The sequence below is a fragment of the Artemia franciscana genome, chromosome 14 (assembly GCF_032884065.1).
Source record: "Artemia franciscana chromosome 14, ASM3288406v1, whole genome shotgun sequence".
NCBI lineage: Eukaryota > Metazoa > Arthropoda > Branchiopoda > Anostraca > Artemiidae > Artemia > Artemia franciscana.
The window spans coordinates 11,684,512-11,710,722 of NC_088876.1; the positions used below are offsets into that span (position 1 = coordinate 11,684,512).

General features: G+C 34.6%; 1 protein-coding gene across 1 annotated transcript in view; it reads left to right on the plus strand.

The window, feature by feature from the left end:
* The window catches only part of LOC136035307 (proclotting enzyme-like), a 68,099-nt gene that overhangs the window by 30,177 nt on the left and 11,711 nt on the right, over positions 1–26,211 (plus strand). The window contains exons 3-6 of the mRNA XM_065717005.1: positions 7,826–8,096; positions 10,200–10,326; positions 20,216–20,376; positions 21,264–21,365. Of these exons, the coding sequence (XP_065573077.1) occupies positions 7,826–8,096; positions 10,200–10,326; positions 20,216–20,376; positions 21,264–21,365 (661 nt within the window). The remainder of the gene's footprint in view (positions 1–7,825; positions 8,097–10,199; positions 10,327–20,215; positions 20,377–21,263; positions 21,366–26,211) is intronic.

Here is a 26,211-nt window from a genome sequence, read left to right on the forward strand (position 1 = left end):
TAACCAGGGCTCAGGCCCAGTAACCACCTTTCATTAAAAGGTTATAGAGCAAGATGAAATCTTATTCTACTGTTGATATTATTTTGCTTTTCTTGTGAAAGTTGCAATTGATACAACTTGTTATTATGCGTATCAGAATTCATAATACAGTTGAAAATGTTGTTATTCCATTATTGGTATTTAAGTTTGGATGCCCGCCATCCGTAACATTCCTTCAGCACGCGAAAGCCATTATAAATGAAACTCGGGTATTTTTCTAGTAACGTGTTTGCTAGGCTTGATATGTTTCGTAACAAATTTGTCTTTTTTTTTCTTTTTTTTTAAGGCGGGCTTCATATTTTTTAGTATAAAGTTATATCGAAAAAGAGTGACCAGGTTGTCAAATCTTGTTGCAATAATGTTTAATTGAAAATATTGACGGTTTCCAATGCCTGACGAGCGTTTCAGTGGTACTGCAAATGCTGTTCTTTCCTGGGGCTGCCTGTTTTTCATCAAAAGCTATGCCATTTTAAATACCACATTTCTGCAACACTGTCACGCCATGTTATCCCACACCATACAATGATACATCATGTTCCGCCAGAGTGATCTGCTTTTTGCTATGCCACACTGCAGACCCCCTCCCCGCACCCACGCCGTACCGAAGTCCATGAAAATTGGATAGACGGCCCAAACCAATTGTGAATTTTGAGATTTAACACCTTTTTTAAATGATAAATAGGTCCTTGGGCACCCTGCATATCGTGTTCACCCTTTGTCCGTCTAAAATTCTACATGGACTCAAACGAAAGTTTTACCAAGTTGGGGCTTCTGGACCGCGATGGATTTACAACATCGTATGAAAACATGTTTCATCATTACTCAGGATCATTCGAGGGTAGTTTTTATTCTTGCACCAAATACTGGCTCGTTTCCAATTAAGAATTAGTCTGCATATTAGAGAGCTTTACACAATACAATGTTTAGTTCAAATATATTGAAAGGCGAACAGTCAATAAAACACTTCAGTTACCTACTAGCTAAATTTTAAACCTGCAGCGCTTGAAGTATTTCTGCAGTATGATGGGAGTGGTCAAGCCATTGTATCTTCATTAAAAGCTTAGTCCAAAATATCGAGTCCCCATGTCAAGCCATTTCAAAGTTGGTATTATCCTTAATATGGGATGGCTACCACCAGTTTTTTTTCTTCATAGAACCTTTGGAATGGAATTGCTTATTGATTCAGCATAATTGCTTCAAACAGTAAAATTTTCAGTTTAATTGTATTGAAAGGCGATCGAACACTGAAATATTTACACTTTCTTAATAACCCCTAATAATGTACTTTTCAGATTTTAGCCTCTTCTCCCCCCCCCACCCTGGGACACAGAACGATCCACTGACTCTTCTCCCAAACAGTCTGTGTGTAACTTTTCACCTCCGTGGATAAATCCATGAAGCCTCAATTGTATCAATTTAATCAAATACAACTTAAAATATGCAATTTAAAATCATTGTCCAGAACGAAAATAACTTAAATAAGAATAGAACAGGCGAAACAAATGAAACTTCGATTGGTTTCTGGCTCTGGCTGGCTCACAGCAATGTCATTTTTCCAAGTTTGCAAAAAATACCAAAAACTGCCGCCTTCCTACTGCACGTTTTTTTTTAAAATAATTGATATATCTTTTCACAATTCAAATTGCGCTCGGCTATGGAATCTCCATACCAAGAACCCCCCATCCCCAAATTGGGCTTTGGACTCTGGAGGGAGGGGGAGGAGTAATTCGGCTAGAAATGCAAACAAAAGCAGCAAACAAAGAAAAATCTAGTAAAATCTAGGGAATCTATCAATGGAACTATGAAAATTAAGGGTGAGGCAGGGACTGGGGAATGGCCTTTGCTTGTGTGCCTAGCTTTAAGGTGTAAAATTATAACTTTTAAAATAGTTTCGTTATTAAAATAGCTTCGACAGTTTAGTTGCACAAAAGAGATAATCACAATTGGTTTTGGTTTACTTTCCTGTCTCATATTACTTGCAAATATTAAATCTTCTTTTATTAATTAATTTCATCCTTCTTTTATAAGTCAGTGGTATGATTTTTATGCGTTTTATGCCAAAACATTCTATGTTTATCTTTTCGAACTGTTCGTGGCAACGATAGTAACGAACGATCCGGCTCAATAGTAACCGAAACTCTAAATAACGGAATTTGATACCAACAGTTACAGCAAGAGAATCGTATCCTTATGATGATTTTTAATATATAAGTTTCATCAAGTTTAGTATTACCCATCCGAAGTTACGCGTCTGAGAAAATTTGCCAAATTTCAGAAAATAGGGGAAACACCCCCTAAAAGCTAAAGAATCTTAACGAAAATTGAACCAACAAATTCAGCGAATCAGAGAACCATACTGCAGAAGTTTCAAGCTCCTGGCTACAAAAATGTGGAATTTTGTATTTTTTGCCAGAAGACGGATCACGGATGCGTGTTTATTTTTTTTCACAGGGGTTTTTGTATCGACCCAGCGGTCCTAAAACGTCGCGACAGGGCTCTTTTCCAACGGAAATTATAAGTTCCAGTGCCTTTTTTAAGTAACCGAAAAATTGGAGGGCGCCTAAGTCCCCTCCCACGCTCATTTTTCCCAAATACACCGGATCAAATTTTGAGAAATCCATTTTGTTCAGGATAGTCGAAAAACCTAATAACTGTGTCTGTAGGGACGACTTGATCCCCCAGAGTCCGCAGGGGAGGGGCTGCAAGTTACAAATTTTGAACATTGTTTACATATAGTAATGGTTGTTGGGAAGTGTGCAATCGTTTTCAGGGGGCTTTTTGCTTTAGTGGGAGGGGGGTTCGAGGAGAGAGGTTTACGTGGGAGGATCTTCCCATGAAGGAAAATATTGATAGGGATGAGGATTTCCATGAAGCGGATGCATGGTTTTCTAGCAAAAAAAAAAAAAAAAAACAGTGAAAAAAATAGTTTCTTCAACTGGAAGTAAGGAGCAGCATTAAAACTTAAAATGAACAGAAATTATTTCGTATATAAGGGGGTTGGTCTCCTCCTCTATACCTTGATCTTTACGTTAAAGTATTTTTAGTAATTTCAACTACTTATTCTGCGGCCTTTGTGATCAAGGGGTCATTCTTAAAGAATTGGGACAAAATTCCAGCTCTATTGTCAAGAGTGAGGTAATGAAGAGGGGTGAACCCCCTCACATACGTAATAAAAATATAAAAATATAGAAGTTTGTTACGAAAGTTAATTCGTAAGTTATGGACATTTATTACTAATAAAAAAAATAAAATAAAAGTTCTAGTGTCCTTTTTAAGCAACCAAAAATTGGAGGGCGACTAGGCTTCCTCCCCCAACCCTTTTTTATCAATATCGTTCGATCAAAGCTATGAGAAAATCATTTAGCCAAAAAATATCAATACACAAATTGTGTTTTAATTATTCATGTGCGGTAAGCCAAAATCAGAACATGCATTAATTCAGAAACGTTCAGGAATTGAATAAGAAAGACAAGTTTTTTCAACTGCAAGTAAGGAGCGACATTAAAACTTAAAACGAACAGAAATTATTTCGTATATAAGGGGGTTGGTATCCTCCTCTATACCTTGATCTTTACGTTAAAGTATTTTTAGTAATTTCAACTACTTATTCTGCTGCCTTTATGATCCAGGGGCCATTCTTAAAGAATTGGGACAAAATTCCAGCTCTATTGTCAAGAGTGAGGTAATGAAGAGGGGTGAACCCCCTGACATACGTAATAAAAATATAAAAATATAGAAGTTTGTTACGAAAGTTAATTCGTAAGTTATGGACATTTATTACTAATAAAAAAATAAAAGTTCTAGTGTCCTTTTTAAGCAACCAAAAATTGGAGGGCGACTAGGCTTCCTCCCCTAACCCTTTTTTATCAAAATCGTTCGATCAAAGCTATGAGAAAATCATTTAGCCAAAAAATATCAATACACAAATTGTGTTTTAATTATTCATGTGCGGTGAGCCAAAATTAGAACATGCATTAATTCAGAAACGTTCAGGACTTAAATAAGAAAGACAAGTTTTTTCAACTACAAGTAAGGAGCGACATTAAAAAATAAAACGAACTACTCTACTACTTTACTTTTAAAAACAATAAAAAACTTTAGCGTAAAGAGCGGGGCATTGCGGGGGGGACAACCCCTTTCATATATAGACTAATTTCTGTTCGTTTTAAGTTTAATGTCGCTCCTTACTGTTAGCTGAGCAAACTTTTGTTTTTTTATTTAATCCTTTTAAGCATTGAGACACAACAATTTGCATTTTAAAATTGATGCTATAAAATAAAACAGTAACGAGTTTATTGACTTAATCCTATTAGACTTGGTCAAGTGGAACTACTTGCTTAAAAGGTACAATTTCACGGACTTTTCACTTGTTGCATAATATTCGAATAAATTGATCATTCCAATAAATAAGTTTCTTCAGCGAAAAAAATTACTTATTCTAATTATTTTTTCTTTTAGCTTAGAAATAAATGGAAGGTCTAACAGCTTAATGAGAAGCTATAACATGGATATAAGAGCTTCCTAAGAAACAAAATTAACACAAAATATTTTTCTTCCTTCTGGCAAAAAAAAAAAAAACAATGGGAAAGAAATATAGGCACCAAAAGAAGGACTTGCTTATGCTTGAAGAGGCTGAAACCACATCAATCCATTTTTACTAGGAATGAATTGCTGTTTCCGGAGAATTAGAATGGAGTATACATTTCTTCAGTTCATTCGGTGCTGGATCCCAAATTCCCCTTGCCTTTACTTTACAGTTACCTATAATAAGTTTTTTGGAATTCTCCCTGTTTTAATGGCCAGTGAACTTTTGTTTACAAGACTCACGGGTAACTGCTAACGTTCTAAACAGTTAAATCAAGCCCCAAGACAAGGATTTTAAAACTTTTGGAAGCAAGTGTGGCAGAATTATCATTATAAAATTAAAAAAAAAAAACAAGTGTTTTAAATGAAAGTAAGGAGCGACGTTAAATCTTAAAACGAACAGAAATTACTCCGTATATGAAAGGGGCTTTTCCTTCTCAACGCCCCGCTCTTTACGCTAAAGTTTGACTCTTTCTCTTAACTCTACATTTTAAAAAAGAAAAAAACTTTAGCGTAAAGAGCGGGGCGTTGAGAAGGAAAAGCCCCTTTCATATACGGAGTAATTTCTGTTCGTTTTAAGCTTTAATGTCGCTCCTTACTTTCATTTAAAAAACTTGTTTTTTCATTTAATTTCTGGACGTTTTTGAATCAATGCATGTTTTGATTTTGGCTCTCCGCAGAGGAATAATTAAAACGAAATTTTGATAATTTTCATAATTTTGATCGAATGGTTCTGAGAAAAAAAAGAGCTGGGGAGGAAGCCTAGTTGCCCTCCGATTTTCGGTTAATTAAAAAGGCAACTAGAACTTTTAATTTTTTACGAATCTTTTTATAAGTAAAAGATATACGTAACTTGTAAATTAGCTTACGTAAAGAACTTTTGTATTCTTATGTTTTTATTACATATATGAGGGGGTTCGCCCGCTCGTCAGTACCTCGCTCTTTACACTAAAGCTTAAATTTTGTCCCTATTCATTAAGAATGACCCCTGAATCACAAAAGCCACAGAATAAATAGTTGAAATTCTTCATGGAAATTTTCTTCCCCCATGACAAATTCCTCGATGGAAAGTTCCCCCAGCATATTCCCCTCTTCTCAACCCCTGCCTCCCACCAAAAAATCCTCCTGAAAACACCTGTACACTTCCCAATAACCATTACTATACGTAAGTACTGGTCAAAGTTTTGAACTTGTAACCCCTCCCACGGGGACTGTGGGGGAGTAAGTCGTCCCCAAAGACATAGTTATAAGGTTTTTCGACTACGCTGAATAAAATGGCTATCTCAGAATTTTGATCCGCTGACTTTGGGAAAATAATTAGCGTGGGAGGGGGCCTAGGTGCCCTCCAATTTTTGGTCACTTAAAAAGGGCACTAGAACTTTTCATTTCCGTTAGAATGATCCCTCTCGCAAAATTCTAGGACAACTGGGTCGATACGATCACCCCTGGAAAAAAAAAAAACAAAACAAAAAAACAAATTAACACGCATCCGTGATCTGCCTTCTGGCAAAAAAAAATTCTACATTTTTGTAGATAGGAGCTTGAAACTTCTACAGTAGGGTTTTCTGATACGCTGAATCTGATTGTGTGATTTTCGTTAAGATGGTATGACTTTTAGGGGGTGCTTCCCCCTATTTTCTAAAATAACGCACATTTTCTCAGGCTCGTAACTTTTGATGGGTAAAACTAAACTTGATGAAACTTATATATTATAATCAGCATTAAAATGCGATTGTTTTGATGTAGCTATTGGTACCAAAATTTCATTTTTTAGACTTTTGGTTACTATTGAGCCGGGTCGCTCCTTACTACAGTTCGTTACCACGAACTGTTTGATACTAGCCTTTTTTTTAAGCAGTCTTAAATAGTATCAGCATGCTCATCAATCCTCTGATCAAAAGGCTGCAGAATCTGGCCCATAGAGGAGATACTATAAAGACAAAATTATGCAAAATTATGCTGTAAAAAACCTAATTTGACTAATTTACTAGATTTTAATTACAATTGGAAAAGCTCTTATAAAGTGTCTTTAAATGTAAGACTTTTAAAGGTAACATGAACCTTTTCTTATTTATACAAGTACATATCATCAAAAACCAGTCTAGTGGTCAGTATAGTCAATATCATGGTTCTAAGATAAGAGGGAGGGATAAAGTTGAAAGAAAATATTATCAATCTGGCTTCAAATAATGGAAACAATTGAGACAAGTTTCTATAAAAGTGACCCAAATAACATATTATGTATATTTAGAACCCATGTGTAGCAGTTCCACAGTAAAAATCGACCATAAAAGTAATGAGTGTGGTTGATGCAGAGCCTACCATGTCTGAAATGTTTGGAGAAATTGAAGTTGAAAAGTCGAACTTAATCAGTTGTGAAACATTACGACACCCATGGACAACCATTCAAAACAGATATAAATATATATATATATATATATATATATATATATATATATATATATATATATATATATATATATATATATATATTTCCTTCTTAGCCTTATAGGCGACTGGAGGTTGAAACAAATTCAACTTTTTTATACTATTTTAAGCAGTTACATAAAAAACCACAAAATTAAAAAACAAAACAAAAAAAAAAAACTTGGTAGCACCAAATCTAAAACTCGAAATTGCTGCTAAAACATTCGAAGAAATTAAGCGAAACATTTAATTTTTCTGACATTTAATAGTCCTGGTCAATGATTCTTAGGACAAGGCAGTTTTTTTTTAAACATCAAAAATAGATATGTGTAATAGTAATTAGGCATCTGTGAAGACTAGTAATCCGCCTTTCATGGAAATGAGATGAACAAAGTTGAAAACGGCGAAATTAAAAATGTAAAATATCAGAACTTCCAATAGCTAGTTGATACAGAATGAAAAGAGAGAGTGGGAGAAGGAATGAAATAGAGGGTAAGAGGGAGAGAGAGAAAAAAGGGAAAGAGAGAGGGAAAGGTGAAAAGTAAAATGGGATATCGAATTGATAAAATCGACCGAAGCTTTTTAAATTTTTCAAAGGCATACAGTAACAAAATGTCATTTGTCAAACGAATCCCAAATACACTGCATCTTATTGTTGTAGTTTTTATTATAAGTATTTGTGTTGAAGGAAAATCTGTTGGTTTTATGAGGAGTTTTTTGTGCATCTACAGACATTCATTAAAAAAAAAAATAATATAATCGTGATTTCTTTCAGTACTGTTGTCCAATACCTGGTGCAAGGCCTCAGCAAGTGCCACAAGTGAGCATTCACACTGCAAGACCTCAGCAAATAATACCGGCAAAACCACTAGCCTCAAGCACATTAAAACAGATTAATAACGAAGGGTCAAACAAAGATAAGGTCACTGAGTCAGTAGGAGGAATACTGAAGATCAAAGCTACATCACCTTCCGTGAACTCTAAATGGTGTGGCTTGTCTAATGTGACTGATACAAGAATCATTGGAGGAAAAGAGGCAATTGTGGGTATGGTGAATTTGATAATATTTGATTTATCTGATATGACCTTCAGAAAGGGGGAAAAATAATTGTTTACGTGTGGAATGTCTTCCATACTTATTCCTTCTGAGACAGACTTCAAAAAAAAGAAAATAGACCGACTTACTTCCCCCAATTGAAATAAGATAAAAAATGAAGAGCTCCAATTAGTGCAAGTATTGCCTTATAAATTGAATTTTAACTTCTAACTCTGGTAACTTCTATGAATCATAGCTTTATAAGAGCCTCTAAAAACCCACAGTTCTTTAATCAGTTAATAGTACTGATGTCTTCAAAGTAATTATGTGTAATAATAGTGGGCAAAGCTCTGCTGCAAAAAAGAAGTGTCCAGTTTAGCTTATTCGCAGGGCCATTATTGCCTCACTACGCCGCTGTGTTCGTTTGCTCATTGTGGAAGTTCAAAAGGGCTTTTACATTTATTTATCATTACCTATGATGCTACCATTATCATTGCATGAATTTTGAAATTTCTTAATTTCTGATGATAGCTTCATCTGATTAGTTTCAGCTAATTCATCTGATGGTTGTCATAATTTAAGGCTTAAATTTAATTTGTGATAGCGTTTAGTCACTTTTCAATATAACCACCCTTCTGTTGAGGTAACTACTCCTCTCTCACCACCGAAGAAAATTTCGCTTCAGCAAAATCATCAAGTGCTAATAAATTACCATTAAAGAATAGATGAAAAAAACAACAGAAATTAGATAAAAAATCATAGCAAACAAACATACAATAAGTGCTAACATAAATGAATAAATAAATCTTAAAATAAGTGAAACTTAAATTTAGTATGCAAATCAAGCTTGAAACAAACAAAAATCACTACAAACAAGAGCTTGGGTTTTGCCTCCTTCTTTCACTGTAAGTCTGAAACATAATGCGCCACTGGTACCTTACTAAAAACGAATTATATTACAAATACTTTCTTTTGTACTTACACAACATTGGAAATAAACATAAAAATTAGAGCAAAATTAAATTTTGAATTGATGAGCTTTCAGCAATTAATATCGTTATATATCAAATATTCAGTTTAATTTTATTAGTTCTTTCTAAGACTGTTCAAGACAAATATAGTTTCACTACAAACAGGAGTTTGGATACCTCCCCTTCCTTATCTATAGAAGTCTAAAGCCTACTCTGTCATTGTCGATTCACTGAAAACGAATTATATTACAAATATTTTCTTTTCAGTTATTACATAATTGAATAAGGAAAATAAAATTACAGTCAAATAAAATTTTAAACTGATTATCCATCAACAATAATTATTATTATATATCAAATATTCAGTTTGAATTTTTCCAAGACTGTTCAAGACACATATAGTTTTCAGAACAGCGCCAATTTTATTTAGGAAGGCAATAAATTTACCTTTCTCTCCCCTCCCCCCAAAAAAAGAATGGTGTACATACATAAAAATCAAAGTAAATTCAGAATTTTTCAATACAGCTTGAAATGACAGAGAGAGAGAAAAAAAGTTTTTTAAATTGCAATATAAATACATACACCTCGTCTAACACTTTAGTCATATTTTTCAATCTAATTCCCTATGCTTTTTCCCAAATATACCTCCAACATCTAAACCAATAATAGGGATGGGAATTCTTTTTACATCTAGTGACATGTGGCGAGAAAAGTTTTATTTTACTTGATATTAGTTGCAAAAATATTATCTACAAATACATACAATTTGCTGGAATATTGCGTTTATACACACTGACCTTTTGTGTATATATATAAAAAAAAGGTAAAATAAAGAGCGACAAAAAAACAATTCAAAGGTGCAGAACCCTTCAAAGTAAAAAAAAAAAAAAAATGCTTAACGTTAAAAAGGAAGAAATAGAATCTACCGCTATTTTTAAACTATATAGCTGAAGTCAAAGATAAGCTAAGAATCTGCAGCACTAACACAATTATGGATGAGACCAGGTTTATGCCAAGCTAGTTGAACTAATGGCCTTACTTGTTTTCTTTTGATCAACAGTAGCAGTACCGTTCAGGCTCCGCAATGCTTGATCAGCTTCTCGAATTCACCTTTAAATGCTATAACTCGTTATTAATTTTAGGTGAATGGCCTTGGGCTGCACTATTAAAAGATATTACAAGCGAGGCCCTTTTTTGTGGAGGAGCATTGATAACAAATCAGCACATTCTTACCGCTGCTCACTGTGTTATCGATATGTCTCCTAAAAAGTAAGTATAATATATCAGTTTGGCTTAAGGCCGTTTTAGAATAATAAGCTCTTTTAAGGGAAAATTATTGTTCAGAAGCTGATGGACTAATATGCCTTCTCCAAATCCTAATCAACAATTGAAAAAGATCATAAATAATCTTAAGGTCTAAGATAAAGGAGGACTAATTATGCTAGATTCAACTGTAGCTTTTAATGTTCAAATGCCTCTTATGCATAGAAAGGAAATTGTGAAAAAGCCATAATCATTTTTTTCGAAAGTTTCAATATGTTGTTCGATTTGGCAATCAATCATTTTCGGCTTAATCTCAAACATACCGCCTGAAATGAGAACTTCACAGAATAAGCCATTGAAATGGTAGAAATGTTGGTCTTCCTATCATAAGAAATTTCAAATAACAACCATAATTTAAGTGACTTTTCGGATATTTGTTTATTATTGAAAAAAAGGAGATAAATTTTGTTTCTACTTTTTTTGTGTTTCCTCATGAATTTTGGTGGAAAATCATTTTTTCGAGTTTTTTTTTAATGAAAAGAAATATATAGGAAATGAAAGTCTTTTTTTGTCAGCTTTACCAGTATGCTGAACAGGTGAAACAAATTTCAAACAAAATTCAAACAAGATGTTCAACAAATTTCAACCAGAACACCCAGCAATTAGCTTGATAAAACGAAATTGTAATAGTCCCCCCCTCTATCGAGGTTGGATAAATGTCAAACCGTAAAGACATAGGCTACTTACGAACCTACGTCCCAGCAGGTTTGGTTTCAAAACAAATCTACCAGGATTTCAAAACGTCTCATATCCTTACTCCTTCGCCATAGGGTCGAAATCAATATTGGACTTCGAAAAACCATAATTAAGATATTAATAATTTATCACTGACTAAGTTTTGATAGAGATCAAACAAGACAGTTTCTTAGATATCCTGATGCTTAGAACTTAGGGACCACTAAGTTACCTTTGCGCACCCCACGGTGAAAGCCATTGTTGTCCCTAAAATCTAAAACTAGGTTGACGTCTAGAATTTCCTTCTTTAGATTTCCAGATTCCTTACCAGTAAATCTAGAAGAAGTAGAGAATTATCGATTAGGAATCATGCAAAGCTTTGAAGAAGTTTCTTCATCTGCTTTACTATCACCGAATGAAATTATTTTCGGAAGGTTCATCTTTTACCATTACCGGAAGTACATAAAAAAAGAAAAAAAGGAGAAAAAAGAAAGCAGTGACGTTATCTTGCAACACAAAGATTTGTGGCCAAATTCTAAAGCAAAAGTTTCTTTCGCCCCAAACTTTTTGCGGTGCAAAGTGGCCGAGGATGACAAACTATCTTATTCCTCGATCCAGTAAAGGATTCTGCTTTATCCACTTTTCATATAATATCTAAGGATCTAGTTTTAACGGTCGTGTGTCAATTCTAAAACTTGACCAATTTGACCGAGACTCTGGGTGGGCATATATCTTCCTCTTTCGTTCACTCTTTCTCTTGTACTTAAATCAGCTGACACTGACTGAAGTAACTACACCAACCTTTCTTTTGTCAATGAAAGTTCTGACGGTTGCGCAAGTTTAAAAAAAAAATCAACTTTAAATTAACTGCAGACGAGTAGAAATAACCACTAATAAGATCTATGCAAGGTGGAAATCCTTGCGTCCCTTTGACCATGGTGCCCCGGGCCAAAACTCAGGTTCCGAGTAACCTGAGTTGACTGTATTCAAACTTCAAATTTTTGAATTAGGTCATAAAATGTGTGGGTTTAAGGGGTTGAGTGAGTGTCGAAACGAAGTATATGGCGAGTGTGGGATTGATGAAAGATGTTTGGTGAGTATATTAAGTACTGATTACCTTATGAATGCTCAGAGGCTATGACATATTTACGGGCTAGTAAAGGAGGACAATAAAACATTTCTTAAACTTGTGTAATGTTTATTTCAATGCAGTATGAATTAATTGAAACCGACTTTTTCTTTCTTTAATTCACAAGGCATTAGGGCTCTTAGAGAAATAAAAGTTTTATCATTATCTTTGTTATTATTATTGGTATCTCTTTAAAAAAAACTTGCAAATAATTATTATTAGCTCCAAAATTTCTCCATAAAATTTTTCAGGGAAATTTTGGACATACTCACCTCTTCTGTTATTACCGTCTTGGTTCCACACATTAACTACCTTCTGCTCAAGAGAGATGTTATTCTCTCTCCCTGCCATGCAAATCTTAACTATTTAAACCTACAGAAATCTAAAGGTATATGTGAGGCGTTATCACGTTCTCTTATGGAATTGTTGTGGAAAGAGAAATTTCTGAAAAGGCTGATAACCTGTGAATCGGATATTTTCCATAAGATATAAGTGCAAAATCCAAGACAAAAGCCATTATATCGCTAGAGAAAAAAAAAAGGAAGGTTAATGTCCTTCTTCCAAAGGTTATTAGTATTCTTGAAGGACGGAAGCTATGACACCTTTACTACAAAACTTGTATCTTTGTAAATACTGTCTAATACCCAATTATATACCCTACCTTAAAAAATGTCATTTTGCTGAAGAGCCTCTATCATGAAACTCAGGACAATAGCTTGTTCGAAAAACAAAATAATATTTCTGTCACGGAATAATCTAACGAAAATCCTGCTTTGCTGTCTTTTCCTGGAAACGAGTCTGTCCTTTTTATTATACCGTACTTAATTTTATTAATGAATAAATTTGTTGAATCAAACCATGCCTTGTTATGAATGATAAAAAAATCAGAACTTTAATAGCCTATAGTTTGACAGAAATCTATACTTCATTGAAACAATAGCGTTGATCTGCCAAAAACCTGTCTGCTCGAGAAGTTATGATATAGCACATGTTAATATCGAACACACACAAATCAATCATATGCTTATCACTATATCGGTCCTCCAAAGCAAAAAAATTCCTGGTGATTTTATTTGTATGCACGCGGATAAGCTCATAATAATTTGTTTTTCAGTATGTCACACTTTTGGGGTGTGGGGAGGGGGAATTTGAAAAACTACAAAAACACAAACAGTATGCAATAGTTATCAGAATTCTCTAATATTCACCCATACTTTTCTCGTGCCACACAAGTCCTACAAGGGCGCTGGCAGAAAAATTTTTAGGGGGAGGGGGTAGACACCAAAATAGCAGTTGTTGTCTGGCGACAGGGAATATATTTCAGGATAGTTTTTGTAGGAATAATTTTATTTTAAATGCTTTTAGGAAAAAACAAATAAAAAAGAGCAATTAAATTGCATACAAAATGAAACAAAATAAGTAAATTCGAAACGGAAAAGATTCCTGGCAAGGGGAAATAATTTTTTTAATCAAAAATATATTGTTATGTGTTTCATCTTCAAAAAAAAAAATTCATACTCAAACCAAAATTAAAGAAAGATTTATTGCTTTCGTAGATTATAATAGATGTAGACTTGTCTTTATACAAGTTCCTACTCCTTAGAAAAGTTTACAGAAGGAGTAGAGATACTAAAAGATCATTCTACCTGCATAGACACCAATATTGATTTTATAACGGCCGTGTAAAATGTACCTCTTTCATAACAGGACAATTCTTCCCCTCAAACTTAAATCCCTTATATACTCAGATATTAAATAAAAATAGAACAGCGAAAGAAAAAAAAAGAATTTAAACTTTCTATCCAGCAGTTAAATTGACCTTCTTTCTTTTTATTGTCCTATCCAACTAAACAAAATGAACAGGCTAAAAAAAAATTCGTCAAAAGAGAATCTTATCAAATAATTTGTGATAAAAACCTGAAAATAAAAAGTAACTTGGGTAAAATTCTAGTTAATTGACTTCTTGCTATCTCAGAAAGGGTTTAGGTTAGGAAAATGAAATTTTCAGAGACGAATTTACAGACTACAGTATGTCCTGGGAAGGTATTTTGAAGTAACTACCTCCACTCCTTCTCCCTCTAGAGGGCCCTGACCTTTGATGACCTTTAAAAATATGTGTGCTATAAAAGTGAAACCTTGCAAAATAGATCTTCTGCTTAATTGAAGTACAATAAAATTGTTTTCAGCTTCATAACTTTGCTCAATTCCATTTTTTGCAAATACATTTCCTAAATTTGAAAAAAAAAACATTGATATGGCTCAAAATTCTGCTCAAATAACAGGAATTGCATTTTCAGAACTAAAGGCAGAGAAAAAGCAACTAGTAACCGAAAATGAAGGTAAAATGTTGTTTTGTCAAAATTTCAATAGGTATAGACTTGTCATGTAGGTAAATTTCAGGGCGCTCTAGAGGGAGAAGGAGTTGAGGTGGGTACTTATAAAATACCTTCCCAGGACATACTTTAGCCTGTAGACCTATCCCTGAAAGTTTCATTTTCCTAACCTAAACCCTTTCCGAGATAGCAAGAAGTCAATTAACTAGAATTTTACCGTGACTTGGGCCAATATTTACCAAAACTAAAAACGGGATTCTCATAGCAATTGCTACACCGGCAGTATTGGCTTTTTAAACTGATTCTGAATATATAAAATTCTTTCTTTTTACCGTTACCCACTCAAAATAAAAATCTGAGGAAATTTGCCTGATTTTTTGAAAAAGGGGAGGCACCCCCTAAAAAGTAAACAATTTTATTGAAAATCCCTTTATTAGATACATCATATCAGAGAACCCTTCCGCAGAGGTTTCAACGTCGAATCTTCAAAATGAAGAGTTTCGCTTTTTCTCGGAAGAAACATCGTCGATGCATGTTTATTTGTTTGCTTTTTCCCAGGGGTGATTGTGTCAAATCGAAGGTCCAAGATTATCGGGAGAGAGCTCATTCAAACGTAAATTCAAAGCTCTTTTTAGTGACTAAAGAGATAGGGCCAGGGGACAGTCTTGTTTTCTGCCATTTTAGGACACTAAATTTGCCATCAGTTTAAAATCCTATCAATAGCTATATTTTAGGCTTCCCAGTTGCAAAAGAAGTAATGCCACGCCGTGGCAGTACTGGATTCAACCATTTTGATTTTCTTTATTTGTAATGAAATTAGGCTACATTTTGTGATCTGTAACTGGGTATCAACTATAATGGGAGGGGGTGAGTCATCGCTTAGGTGGGGGTAGGGTAGATTCCTGAAAAAAAAAACATTTTAATGGACAAAATGCTTACTCTTCATGAGGCTTCAGATAAACGTTGAAAGAGTTAGGAGGGAGTAGGAATTAATTAAAAATTTTCTCTATACAGCTAAAATGTTACATTCCCATATCTACCAACACAGTGGTGGAAAAGGCAAGGCAGGCCGTTATCAGCCCCGTCAGGAAATTTCGTTGGGGTGGCAAATACTACCGGAAACTTAGTTTTCAGCAATTTTAAATGGTATTATTTATCTTTTTCTATTTATATGATTTACTTGAATGTATTTAAACAAATATATGTAATGCATTTATCGATAAGAAAAATCCTATTGTAGAATTTGTGATGGCTTTAGTTATGTAGAAGATCAAAAGTCTCACAGAATTTCCATCCATACAAACAATAATACTCCTTTTCATCCAATCGAAATTCTTCAGTAGTAATATTAACAAGGACTTTTTACCAAAATTGCTATTCATTGCCAATTTTTTAAGTATATTCAAATTTTATCCAAAAATGAAATTGCAAATTTATACGTAGGACAGTACTAATCCAAGTACAGTTATTAATTTACACATTATAAAAGCAATTAACCAGGGATTCAGGGACAGGAACCTCAAATTATATCTTTTTAGGCCTGGGCATGATTTGAAAACAATCAGAAATTAAATAAAAAACAGAGCTTTTCAAATGAAAGCAAGAAACAGATTCGAAACCTGTTTGAACAGATTATTCTTTATATGAAGGGGACTGTCTCCTCCTTAAGTCTATTCTCTCTACTCAGAAGTTTAGCTTTTGTCCCAATTTCTTAAGCAAATTTTGCAATTGGAATAAAAAGATTTTTCAAAACATTAAGAAAATATGACTGATGAGCAAGGTTCTGAGAATGGGGTAGTCCCCGTTAAATAAAGAGTAGTTTCAATTTGTTTTAAATTTTAAACCTGCTCCTTACTTTAGGGGAACAACCTCTTCTATTTCTTGAATTACATTTCATGTAACCGTAAAATTTTATGAATGAAAACTTTTGGTAACGCAGAGAAAAACATCAATATTTCAATGATTTCTGTTTGGATTTTGATGGATAATCAAACAGTAAAGAACTGTAAGTAAGGAGCGACCCTGCTCAATAGCATCTAAAACTGTAAAAAAACGAATTTTGATACCAATAGATATACAAAAAAAATTGGCTTATTATGCTGATTCCAAATATATAAGTTTTGACAAGTTTAATCTTACAAAAATTTGTTTGATTTTCGAAAAAAGGAGAAAAAAACTCTCCTAGAAGACATAGAATTTTAATGAGAATCACAGTATCAGACTCAGCGTATAAAAAACCCTACTGTAGAGGTTTCAAGCTCATATCTGCAAAAACATGGAATTTTGTGATTTTTGCAAGAAGAAAGATTACGTATGCGTGTTTATTCATTTTTTCCCCTCAGGGTTGATTGTATCGACCCAGTGGACCTAGAACGTCAGAAAAGGGTTCATTCTAACGGAAATGAAAATTTCTAGTGCCCTTTTTAAGTAAGCAAAAAATTAAAAGGCAACTAGGCCCCTTCCCACGCCAATTTTTTCCCAAAAATTGTACGATCAAAGTTTTGACATAGCTATTTTGCTTAGCATAGTGGAAAGGCTCAATAACTGTGTCTTTGGAGATAAGTGAACCCCTACAGCCCCTGGGAAAAAATTTTTAAGTTATAAAATTTGCCCATTGTTTACATATAGTATTTGTTATTGGGAGGTATGCGTATATTTTTTGGAAAGGAAGGGGAGGACGAATTATTTGCTGGTAGGATTTTGTAGTGGAAGAATTTTCAATGGAGACGGAACTATCCAGGGGATGAACTTTATAAGGGAAATTTTACACTGGGTGAATTTGCCAGAAATCTTATACAATTTTTTTTTTTTACATGTCTTGCTTTCTCTTAAAAAATTCAATTTTACGCGTGGAGATGTTAAGGGTAATTTTCCAGGGTAATTTTTCGTCAGAATTGAATTGTCCAGAGGCCATTTCTGTGGGGAGGGGAAGTTTTCCGTGTGGGGGGGAGCCAGATATCCTGGAGTCAATGAAAAAACAATCAGAAATTAAATATAAAACAATAAGTTTTTTCAATAAGAAAGTAAGGTGCAACATTTAACTTAAAACGAACAGAAATTATTAAGCATATGAAGGGGATTGCCCCCCACTCAACACCTCCTATTTACGCTAAAGTTTGAATCTGGCCCAATTTCTTTCAAAGTGAGTCCTGAAATACAAGCGTCGTTTAGTTAGAACAATAAGTAACTTTTGTAAAGTACCGACAAACTTTAGCGCAAAGAGCGAGGTGTTGGGGACTGAGCAACCTCCCTCATATACCTAATAGTTTCTGTTCCTTTTTAAGATTTTATGTTACTCCTTGCTTTCAGTTAAAAAAATCTTTTTTTTATTTAATGAAGCTTAGAGACAAACATTTTTGTGTAGGCAATAAAAAAGTATTTCAATTAAAGTGAAAGTTTTAAAAATGAAAAAAACAAGTAATTACAAAAAATACACAAAACAAGAGCAAACTTAACAAAAACTCCCAGCATTCAGTTCAACTGAGCAACGCCAAAGAGTTGGAATAGGAACATCAGTTTTGAGCTTGTTTAGCAAGCACCAAAATATTTAATGCCTATAGACACAGTGCTTATAAAAAGTAACACATTATCAAAGTAGTTTATTCAAAGTAAAACATCAAAACTAAGATAAAGATAATCAAATAAACATTTTTATTTCGATATTCTGAATTTAATTTTGAATATAAAAACGAATTTATTTGATATCTTTATGCTTCGTAACTGTAAAGCTCCTAAAAAAAAAACAAAAAAAAAAATAAAGCTATTAAAACACAAAAAACGTATCTGTTCAGGGGGATGATACAGCTGTTCCCAGCATTCCGTTCAGAGGAATACATTTCTAATTGTAACAACTTCATATATCAGCTCATGGGTGCTCTTGCAACGCAAGCAAAAGTTGACGGCATATCTTTACCGAAATTGTCCTTTATTAAATGATGTGTGTTTTCCATAATTATACGAACTTTTTTGTGTACTAATAACTGCACTCATTACTAATTAACAAATACATATTTGGAACTATCGTAAAAAGCTGATTCTTTGATTTAACATAATCAATAGTTAGGCTCTTATACTTTTGTTCTTGACAAGGATCGTTATTTACTTACCGTTCAGTACTATGAAGAATGTAATCTTTTTTTTTGTTATTCCTACGAAATCATATAGAAAATATGTTTGTGGAAAACTGGAATGGGGTCACTTAATCACAAATTAGAACCTTATATTTTCCTTATCAAGGGTCAAAATCTATTGGCAGGTAGCCAACAATGGGGAAACATACATTTTTCCATGGTTTTCCCTCGTCCGCTCTTTTTCCCTTGGTTTCCTTATAATTACTTTATAGTCCCAAATTACTAGGGGGCAAGGGCCCCACTGCCCCTCCCTCTGCTGGCATCATCGAATATGCCATAACCTGAATCTATGCTACCCCTAAGTGTAAAGTTTATGAGAGCGAGATAATCTTTATTTCATCACAATAAGCACGATTAGGTTCCACAAATCACGAGGGTTCTCCCTTCTTCAAAATCCCAAGCTTGATGAAGAAGGCCGTATAGACAATAGCTTTGATCGGTTGGTTGGACGTAGATACTGAACGGCCATGGAACTAAGCCAAGTGGATGGTATGGGCACGGATTTATAAGCCAGTGGAGAGGTAAAAAAGAACAAAGAAGAGAAGATAAATAAGTTTGGTGATTTGAAGTTTTTTAAGATACATGTCCTTTATTTTTCTCCATCTTTGGTTCTGTTAATTATCCCCTTTCCTTTGCGTGGTAATCTGTAATTTTATCTTAATAATAGTATTGACAGTTTTTCCTCGGTTACGTAGACAGCTATTCACGGATTGTGACTGTGCAATTACAAGGGTGACTCAACCTGTTCAAAAATATGGTTTTGGACAGCAATTGTGGTCGAAATTGACGGGAGGGGAAAGGGGAATAAGTTAATTCATTTGAGCCTGACGTTGCACCTGAGGGCATTGATTGAATGGAATTGACGCACTTCACCCAGGTGACTGCTGGTCCAGGGGCAAGGAGAGTTTCGTTTTTCAGTTCTTGTTTTGAGTTTGAAGTGAATATTGTAAGATTTCTTTATTTTATACCCTTGACTTTTTGATTAGCCTAGGTAGGGTCTGAAACCTAGAGAGAAGCTGAGAATAGATTAGCTTGGTATAGGAAGAGAATACTAAACTAAGCAGGAGATATTTCCCCGAGGGAAAGAAGGTGAATTGGGGAGTTTATTGCTTATGGTGCGTGGGGCCAAATAATGTGGAACTCTTATACCAAGGGGAAAGTACACTTGTGAAAGAACTCTGACGGCTGTGCAAACTGCCAGAAACGGGACACGTAGAAATCCGTGGCGCTTGGGAGTTACGCTCTGGAGTACCGCCAAGTTACTCTAATAGAATTAGAGATTTCCCCAAGAGTTGCGTAGGCCGAAGAACCCGCGTCCGCCTATAGTCCCTTTTCAGCAAATATAAAAAATGAAATAACTTCTGAATTTCAAACTTCGTTCATTGATAGATTAGAATAGATGGCAGATACGTTTCAAAGTATGGGATGAAAAATGGCATCCATCGCATAGCCTAACTTTTTTAAGGAGTATGCTTTGATTTCAGACAGCTTTGGTGTCTATTTATTCTGCCATAATTGTCATATGTAAAATAAGCTAGCACTTTAGCAATACTGTTTTAATTTTCTAGTTTGCAAGTTCGACTCCGTGAACATAATATTTCGTCTACTTCGGATGGAATAACCTATGATATCCAAGTTCAAAGAATAGTCCAACACCCAGATTACGATCAGAGACTTAACGCACACGATTTAGCCATTCTTGAGTTGAAAAACGCTGTATATTTTACCGGTAAGTAATATAAGCTGCTTATTTAGCGGAACCTGAATAAGAGAGGTTCTTCAATAATATTTTAGAAATTCATTAAAAATTAACATTAAAAAAAGATACCTTTCAAAGAAAAGTAAACAGCTATATTAAAACTCAAGACGAGCAGAAATAAAGCCATTTTCTAGCTTAAATTTAAGAGGATCAGAAATTATTATCAAATAATAGATGAAGCTCAAACACAAGTGCTGTTGAACTTAAATCAGGTGTATTTTTAAAGAACTTCATACTTTTGCGCATAGAGTGAAGATTAAGGAAGGGGCAGACCCCCATCACATAAGGAATGATGTCTGTTCGTTTCAAGCTATAATGTTGCTCCTTACTTTCAGTTGAAAAAGATTGTTTTTTATTTAAGCTAAAAGTTCGAGACTTTGCATGGTTACAAAAAGATAAGAAGTTAATGGAACCTAAGTTAATGGAACCTAGTACTTATTGGAGTTAGGTAGCTGGGAATATTTCTCAGGATAAGTACAGGACGAGTCGTGAATCATAGAGAACTGCGAACTATATTCCTACTTCTTTCAAAACCTAAATGATGTTTGAAATCCTACTTTGTCATTGTTGCTGATTTAAAGTGTTTGTCAATCTCTCTCTAATTAAAAAAGCAAACAAATGTCGATTCCATCGTCAACCCCAGAAATTTTACGATAAAAATTAGGGTCTAGTGATCTGAATATGAGCCGAATGTGAGTAGACGTGTTCTTTGCTAGTACTTAGAATTCAGTCTTTAGATTTTAGATGGTTCGAGTCAAAGAAAATACACCTTGCACTCTTTGGTCCTTCTTGTCTCTCATAAAGGTATCATTTTGATCGTGTTACACTTTGATCTTTTTAATGAAATTTAATTTCAGATCGAGTAAGACCCATTTGTGTTCCCAAGTTTCCATTATGGAAGAATAAAGACGCAAGTCGCTTCAAAGGAACAGTAGTCGGTTGGGGACGAAAAGATTTCAGTAAGTAGTTTCGATATTTGATATTTTTGTACTCTACTTTTAATTTATCCACCCTATTTCAGTTGAAGACGATCAAAAACCCTAAAAAATAATGGAACTTATAAAAGTAGATTTTTTTCTATTAATCAGAGAATTGTTTCAAATGAATGGAGTTTGACTTGACTTACTTGACTTAAGTCCCTGCCGGGCACTGCTCGGCGTAGAGAGTGACGTCTGCCTCCTCCACCCACTTCGGTCCATGGCGAGTATTTGCTCTTCGCAATGTTTGCCAATGTCTGATGTTTGCCATCGCCAAGAACTCGGACAGGCTGTCGGACCAACGTTTCTTCGGTCGGCCGCGAGGTCGCTTCCAACCAACTTTGATAGGGTCGAAGTCATAGATCATCTTTGCGGGTAGATGTGGTGGCATTCGAAGCAGATGCCCGAACCAGCGTAAGATTCGCTCAGCTGCTTGAGTCGAAAACCAAGACTGCTTTGTGAGCTGCAGAAGCTTTTCATTGCTGACGAAGTCGGACCATCGTAGGCCCTCAATCCTCCTCAGGCTCTTTGCATGAAATACGTCTATTTTCTTGAGGGTTGCAGCTGATGCTTGCCATGTCTCAGCTCCGTAAAGCATCACAGAGCCGACTAGAGCGTTGAAGATCCGCAGTTTCGTTGTGCGACTGATATTTGGTTTTCGCCAGTCACCATTCAGTCTACCCATGACAGAAGACGCTTTAGATAATCTTGCCTGCAGCTCGGGGAGAAGTGAGCCATTTGAAGAAATTACGGAGCCCAGGTAGGTGAAGTCTTTAACAGCCTCGATGCTAGTGGTGCTGTCCAGGCTAACTGGAGAGTTAACAGCAGGAGAAGATGGGTCTATGGCCATAATTTTAGTTTTGTTCCAGTTTAAATGCAGTCATACTTTGGCAGCCTCTTCTCGCAGAATTCGGAGCGCTTCCAGAAGCTGCTCCATGGAGTCCACCAGAATGGCTAAGTCATCGGAAAAATCGACATCTGAGATGGTATGATCTCCGAATTTGAGCCCAAAGCTGAGACGTGAAGTGGTTTTTGTCATAACGTAATTTATGATGATATTGAAGAGCTCTGGGGCCACTGCAAATCCTTGGCGCACCCCTGTCGTGATTTGAAAGAACGGGCTGCGCCGACCATTTACTTGTACACAGCTCTCCGTCCCATGGTGCAGCGCCTTGAGAAGTCTGTAATATTTCTCGGGTAGGCCAGTCAACTCTAGAATCAGCCAAAGAGCTTTTCGATCGACTGAGTCAAATGCAACACGGAAGTCAACGAAGGCAATAAATGCTTTCTGTCGGAACTCTGTGGTCTGCTCTACTATTTGTCGAATCGTGAAAATCTGCTCGATGGTTGAACGATCCGACATAAAACCAGCTTGCTCTGGTCGCCGGATTTTTCGAATGATGCTCCGACATCGATCCAGCAGGACCATAATGGAGTTTGGGAAGGGGGAATTATCCAAAACAGGTAAATTATAACATAAATTATCAGAGACTATAGAATCAGCAGAAAAATCACAAGTTCTAGGGCGACCCGTTCTTGAGTGCATATGCCTTGGCGCCGAGTCTCGTCTAATTTGTGACTCATTTTATTTAGTGGTTATTTTGTCTATTTTGGCCACAGCTTAGATACCAATACAGTTATGAAAACTCCTATCTTGCCCATGAGAATCTTTTGGTACAGAGCTCTGAACTTGGCGCCTCCTCCAAGCCCGCGCTCCGACGCGTAGATCGTACTACAACACCATAGGCGGGAATGCAATTTTGTTTTGTATTGGTATCTAAGCTGTGAATTGCTCCGACTTTTAGATTCAGACTGCCAGTTTCCTGTCTATAGCCGGTAGCATCGCTACCGTGCACTGTGTCCCAAAAATAAATCGAGTTTTCATAACTGTATTGGTATCTAAGCTGTGATTTTGGCATTATAAGTGACTGTTGATGAGAAACAAACACAAAAACAGTTATCTACCCACAAGACTAGCTAATCTGTTGGTATAGCCCAGGAAAACATTTTATAGGGTGGGGGGGATAAACATATATTTTTTGCTTTTCACTACCGATTTATTTTATTTCTTAATGGTGCATGAAACAAGAAGTTTCATTTCAGATTGAATGAAAGCAAATTTGTTCTATACATACACCAGCTTTGGCTGCAGGTTTATCCATTTCAAACATGGAAGGCTCTTAACCATCAGGAATGGAATATGTAGAGAGAAGACCGAATATCTACAAAGAAATGTTTGATTTAATCGGCAGAACTGCTCTAAGGGTTCTATTTACGACAGTATGTGTAAGCCAAACACATATTTAGCCGATAATTATACAGAGGGGTAGATAATCAGGTAGGAAGTCAGTGTTCAAATTTGCTTATAAGATAGAAATCAAATATATAAGTAAAGCTGATCTCGGTTCTATACTTATTCTAAATATAGTACTCATATCCATTGTAATGGCTTACATACAAATTAAGCATCCTTGCTTACATACATAGGTTCGTATACATACAAAGGTTCGTATATATTTTTTTTCTTGAATGGCTTTATTTGGCATTATGAGCCAATTATTCTTCGAGAAAAAAACACAATAAAACTGATGAGAAACCGACCAAAACCCTTAACTTTGCTTATAATCTAGACCTAAATTAAATTTCTGATTAAGCAAAGACCAATTTTTGGCTCTATTCTACTGGTTTTTGATAATTGTTTCCAAATGCATTTTGGTTTCAGATGGAATGAAAGTCTGGATTTTACGCATATACTAGTTTATTGCTATATGTTCAGCCATTAGGAACATGGAAGGGTTGAATAGGCATGTATGTTATGTTAGTAAAAGGGAATATAAATATGTAAAGTAATATTAAAGCAAAAATAAAATATCTTGAAGGAAATACATGATTAAATAGATAGAATTGCGAAACTTAATGCTGAAAGAAAAATTGTAAAAAGTAGTGTTAAAGAAAGTAGCTCCAGGTCAATCGCCCTAGGCCTCTATTTAATTATGTACTGATGGCTTGAACTAACTCATTTTGTCCTGATTGTTTATTCTACAAGATGGATGTATTTTGAGTCTCATTACTAAATTTATACATACTTTACTGGCTTCGACGCACATACTATTGGTATAAAAGGGAGGAAAGCTCCTCCAAAAATCACTCTAATTTACCTGAGCATGCTTTAGATGGATAGACGTTAAGAGAGTACGAACGGTTTATCGCCTTGGATTTGGCAATAATTTACTTATACTAAAATACTGAAGATATTATAAACGTTTTTTTTCTTATTCCTAAAAAAAGGAACTGAGCTACATAAATCTGAAGAATCAGTTCGAATAACTATTTTTAACATCTCTGAATACTTTAAATATATATATAATATATATATATATATATATATAATATATATATATATTGAATATATATATATATATATATATATATATATATATATATATATATATATATATATATATATATATATATATATATATATATATATATATATATATATATATATATATATATATATATATATATATATAAATAGCGACGAAGACCACACTGCCTTTCCATAACAAACAAATACAAAGTAGAAACAATAGGAAAAGTCTTTTCAAGACAGTGGAAATCAGTTCTGTGAATTTTTTGGCCCTATTTCCAAGGGCCGTCTTCAGCACAGCACAATACGAGAACGAGAGAGAAAATATATATATTTAAATAAACTTACATTAAATTGTGAGAATTAAAACTAATAATGTTTTTTAAGAACTATTTTAAAAACAGCCCTAATATCCTTACTTCAACGAAGTTCAACCAGGACTGACAAAAAGAATGAAGTGAGAATATAAATTCGTTCAAACTAAAGAGAACAAAGTGATTAAATGCAATTTCTCAGAGCCAACCTTGCATTTTTTGCAGCCTGTCTCAAAGGCCTTTTCGTAGCTGGTTCAATACTATTATAAATCGGTTTAGTAAAATATTTTGTTAGATCGTTTTTAATTAAATTTGAGTATAAAGAATTTAGTGATTATTCCTTTAAGTCCCTGTTCAAAGAAATGTTATTATTTATTTTGAGACTAATTTCGATTGATTCCCGAATCAATCGAAATAAAATAAATAATAATATTTCTTTGAACAGGGACTTAGGGGAATACTCACTAAATTCTTTATACTCAAATTTAATTAAAAAATAATCTAACAAAATATTTTACTAAACCGATTCAGTTCGCTTTGATTCAGTTCACCTCCCCCCTAAAAATTCATTTAAATTTAATATTCATACCCCTAGGCATAGTTGTATTAACAGTCACAGTAGTAGTATTGATATTACTAGTAACAATATTAACAAATTGCCTTTTGATCAGCAGAACATTCCTCTTATCAAGTCCTATAAGTTTAAACTTAATACAACTAGCCGTTCCTATGACATTGATGATATGTCCTTTTGATAACCCGTAAGTTATAATCATATTTTCCTCTCAGTGCTCTTAGCCTCACAAGTAATATCAATAGAAATAGTAGTTGTAGTAAATGTAGAGGTAACAGTGGTATTAGCAATAGTGTGTACATATTGCCTTTTAGTAACATGTTCTTCCCCTTGAAGCATTCTCTGAAAGTTCCAAAATAATACCCAAACTAATTCTTGAGATACACTATTTTGACAGTTTGTATGCACATAACTTCTTTTGATTTTGCTCGTATTTCCCCTTAACACTGTAAATAGATCGGTCTGGAAGTAGTAGTGGTAGTTGTAGTGGTATTGATAGGATGCAAATCTTGTCTTTTTGATCACCTCCCTGATTATTTCCTGAATTTTCCAAATTAATATACCCAGTTA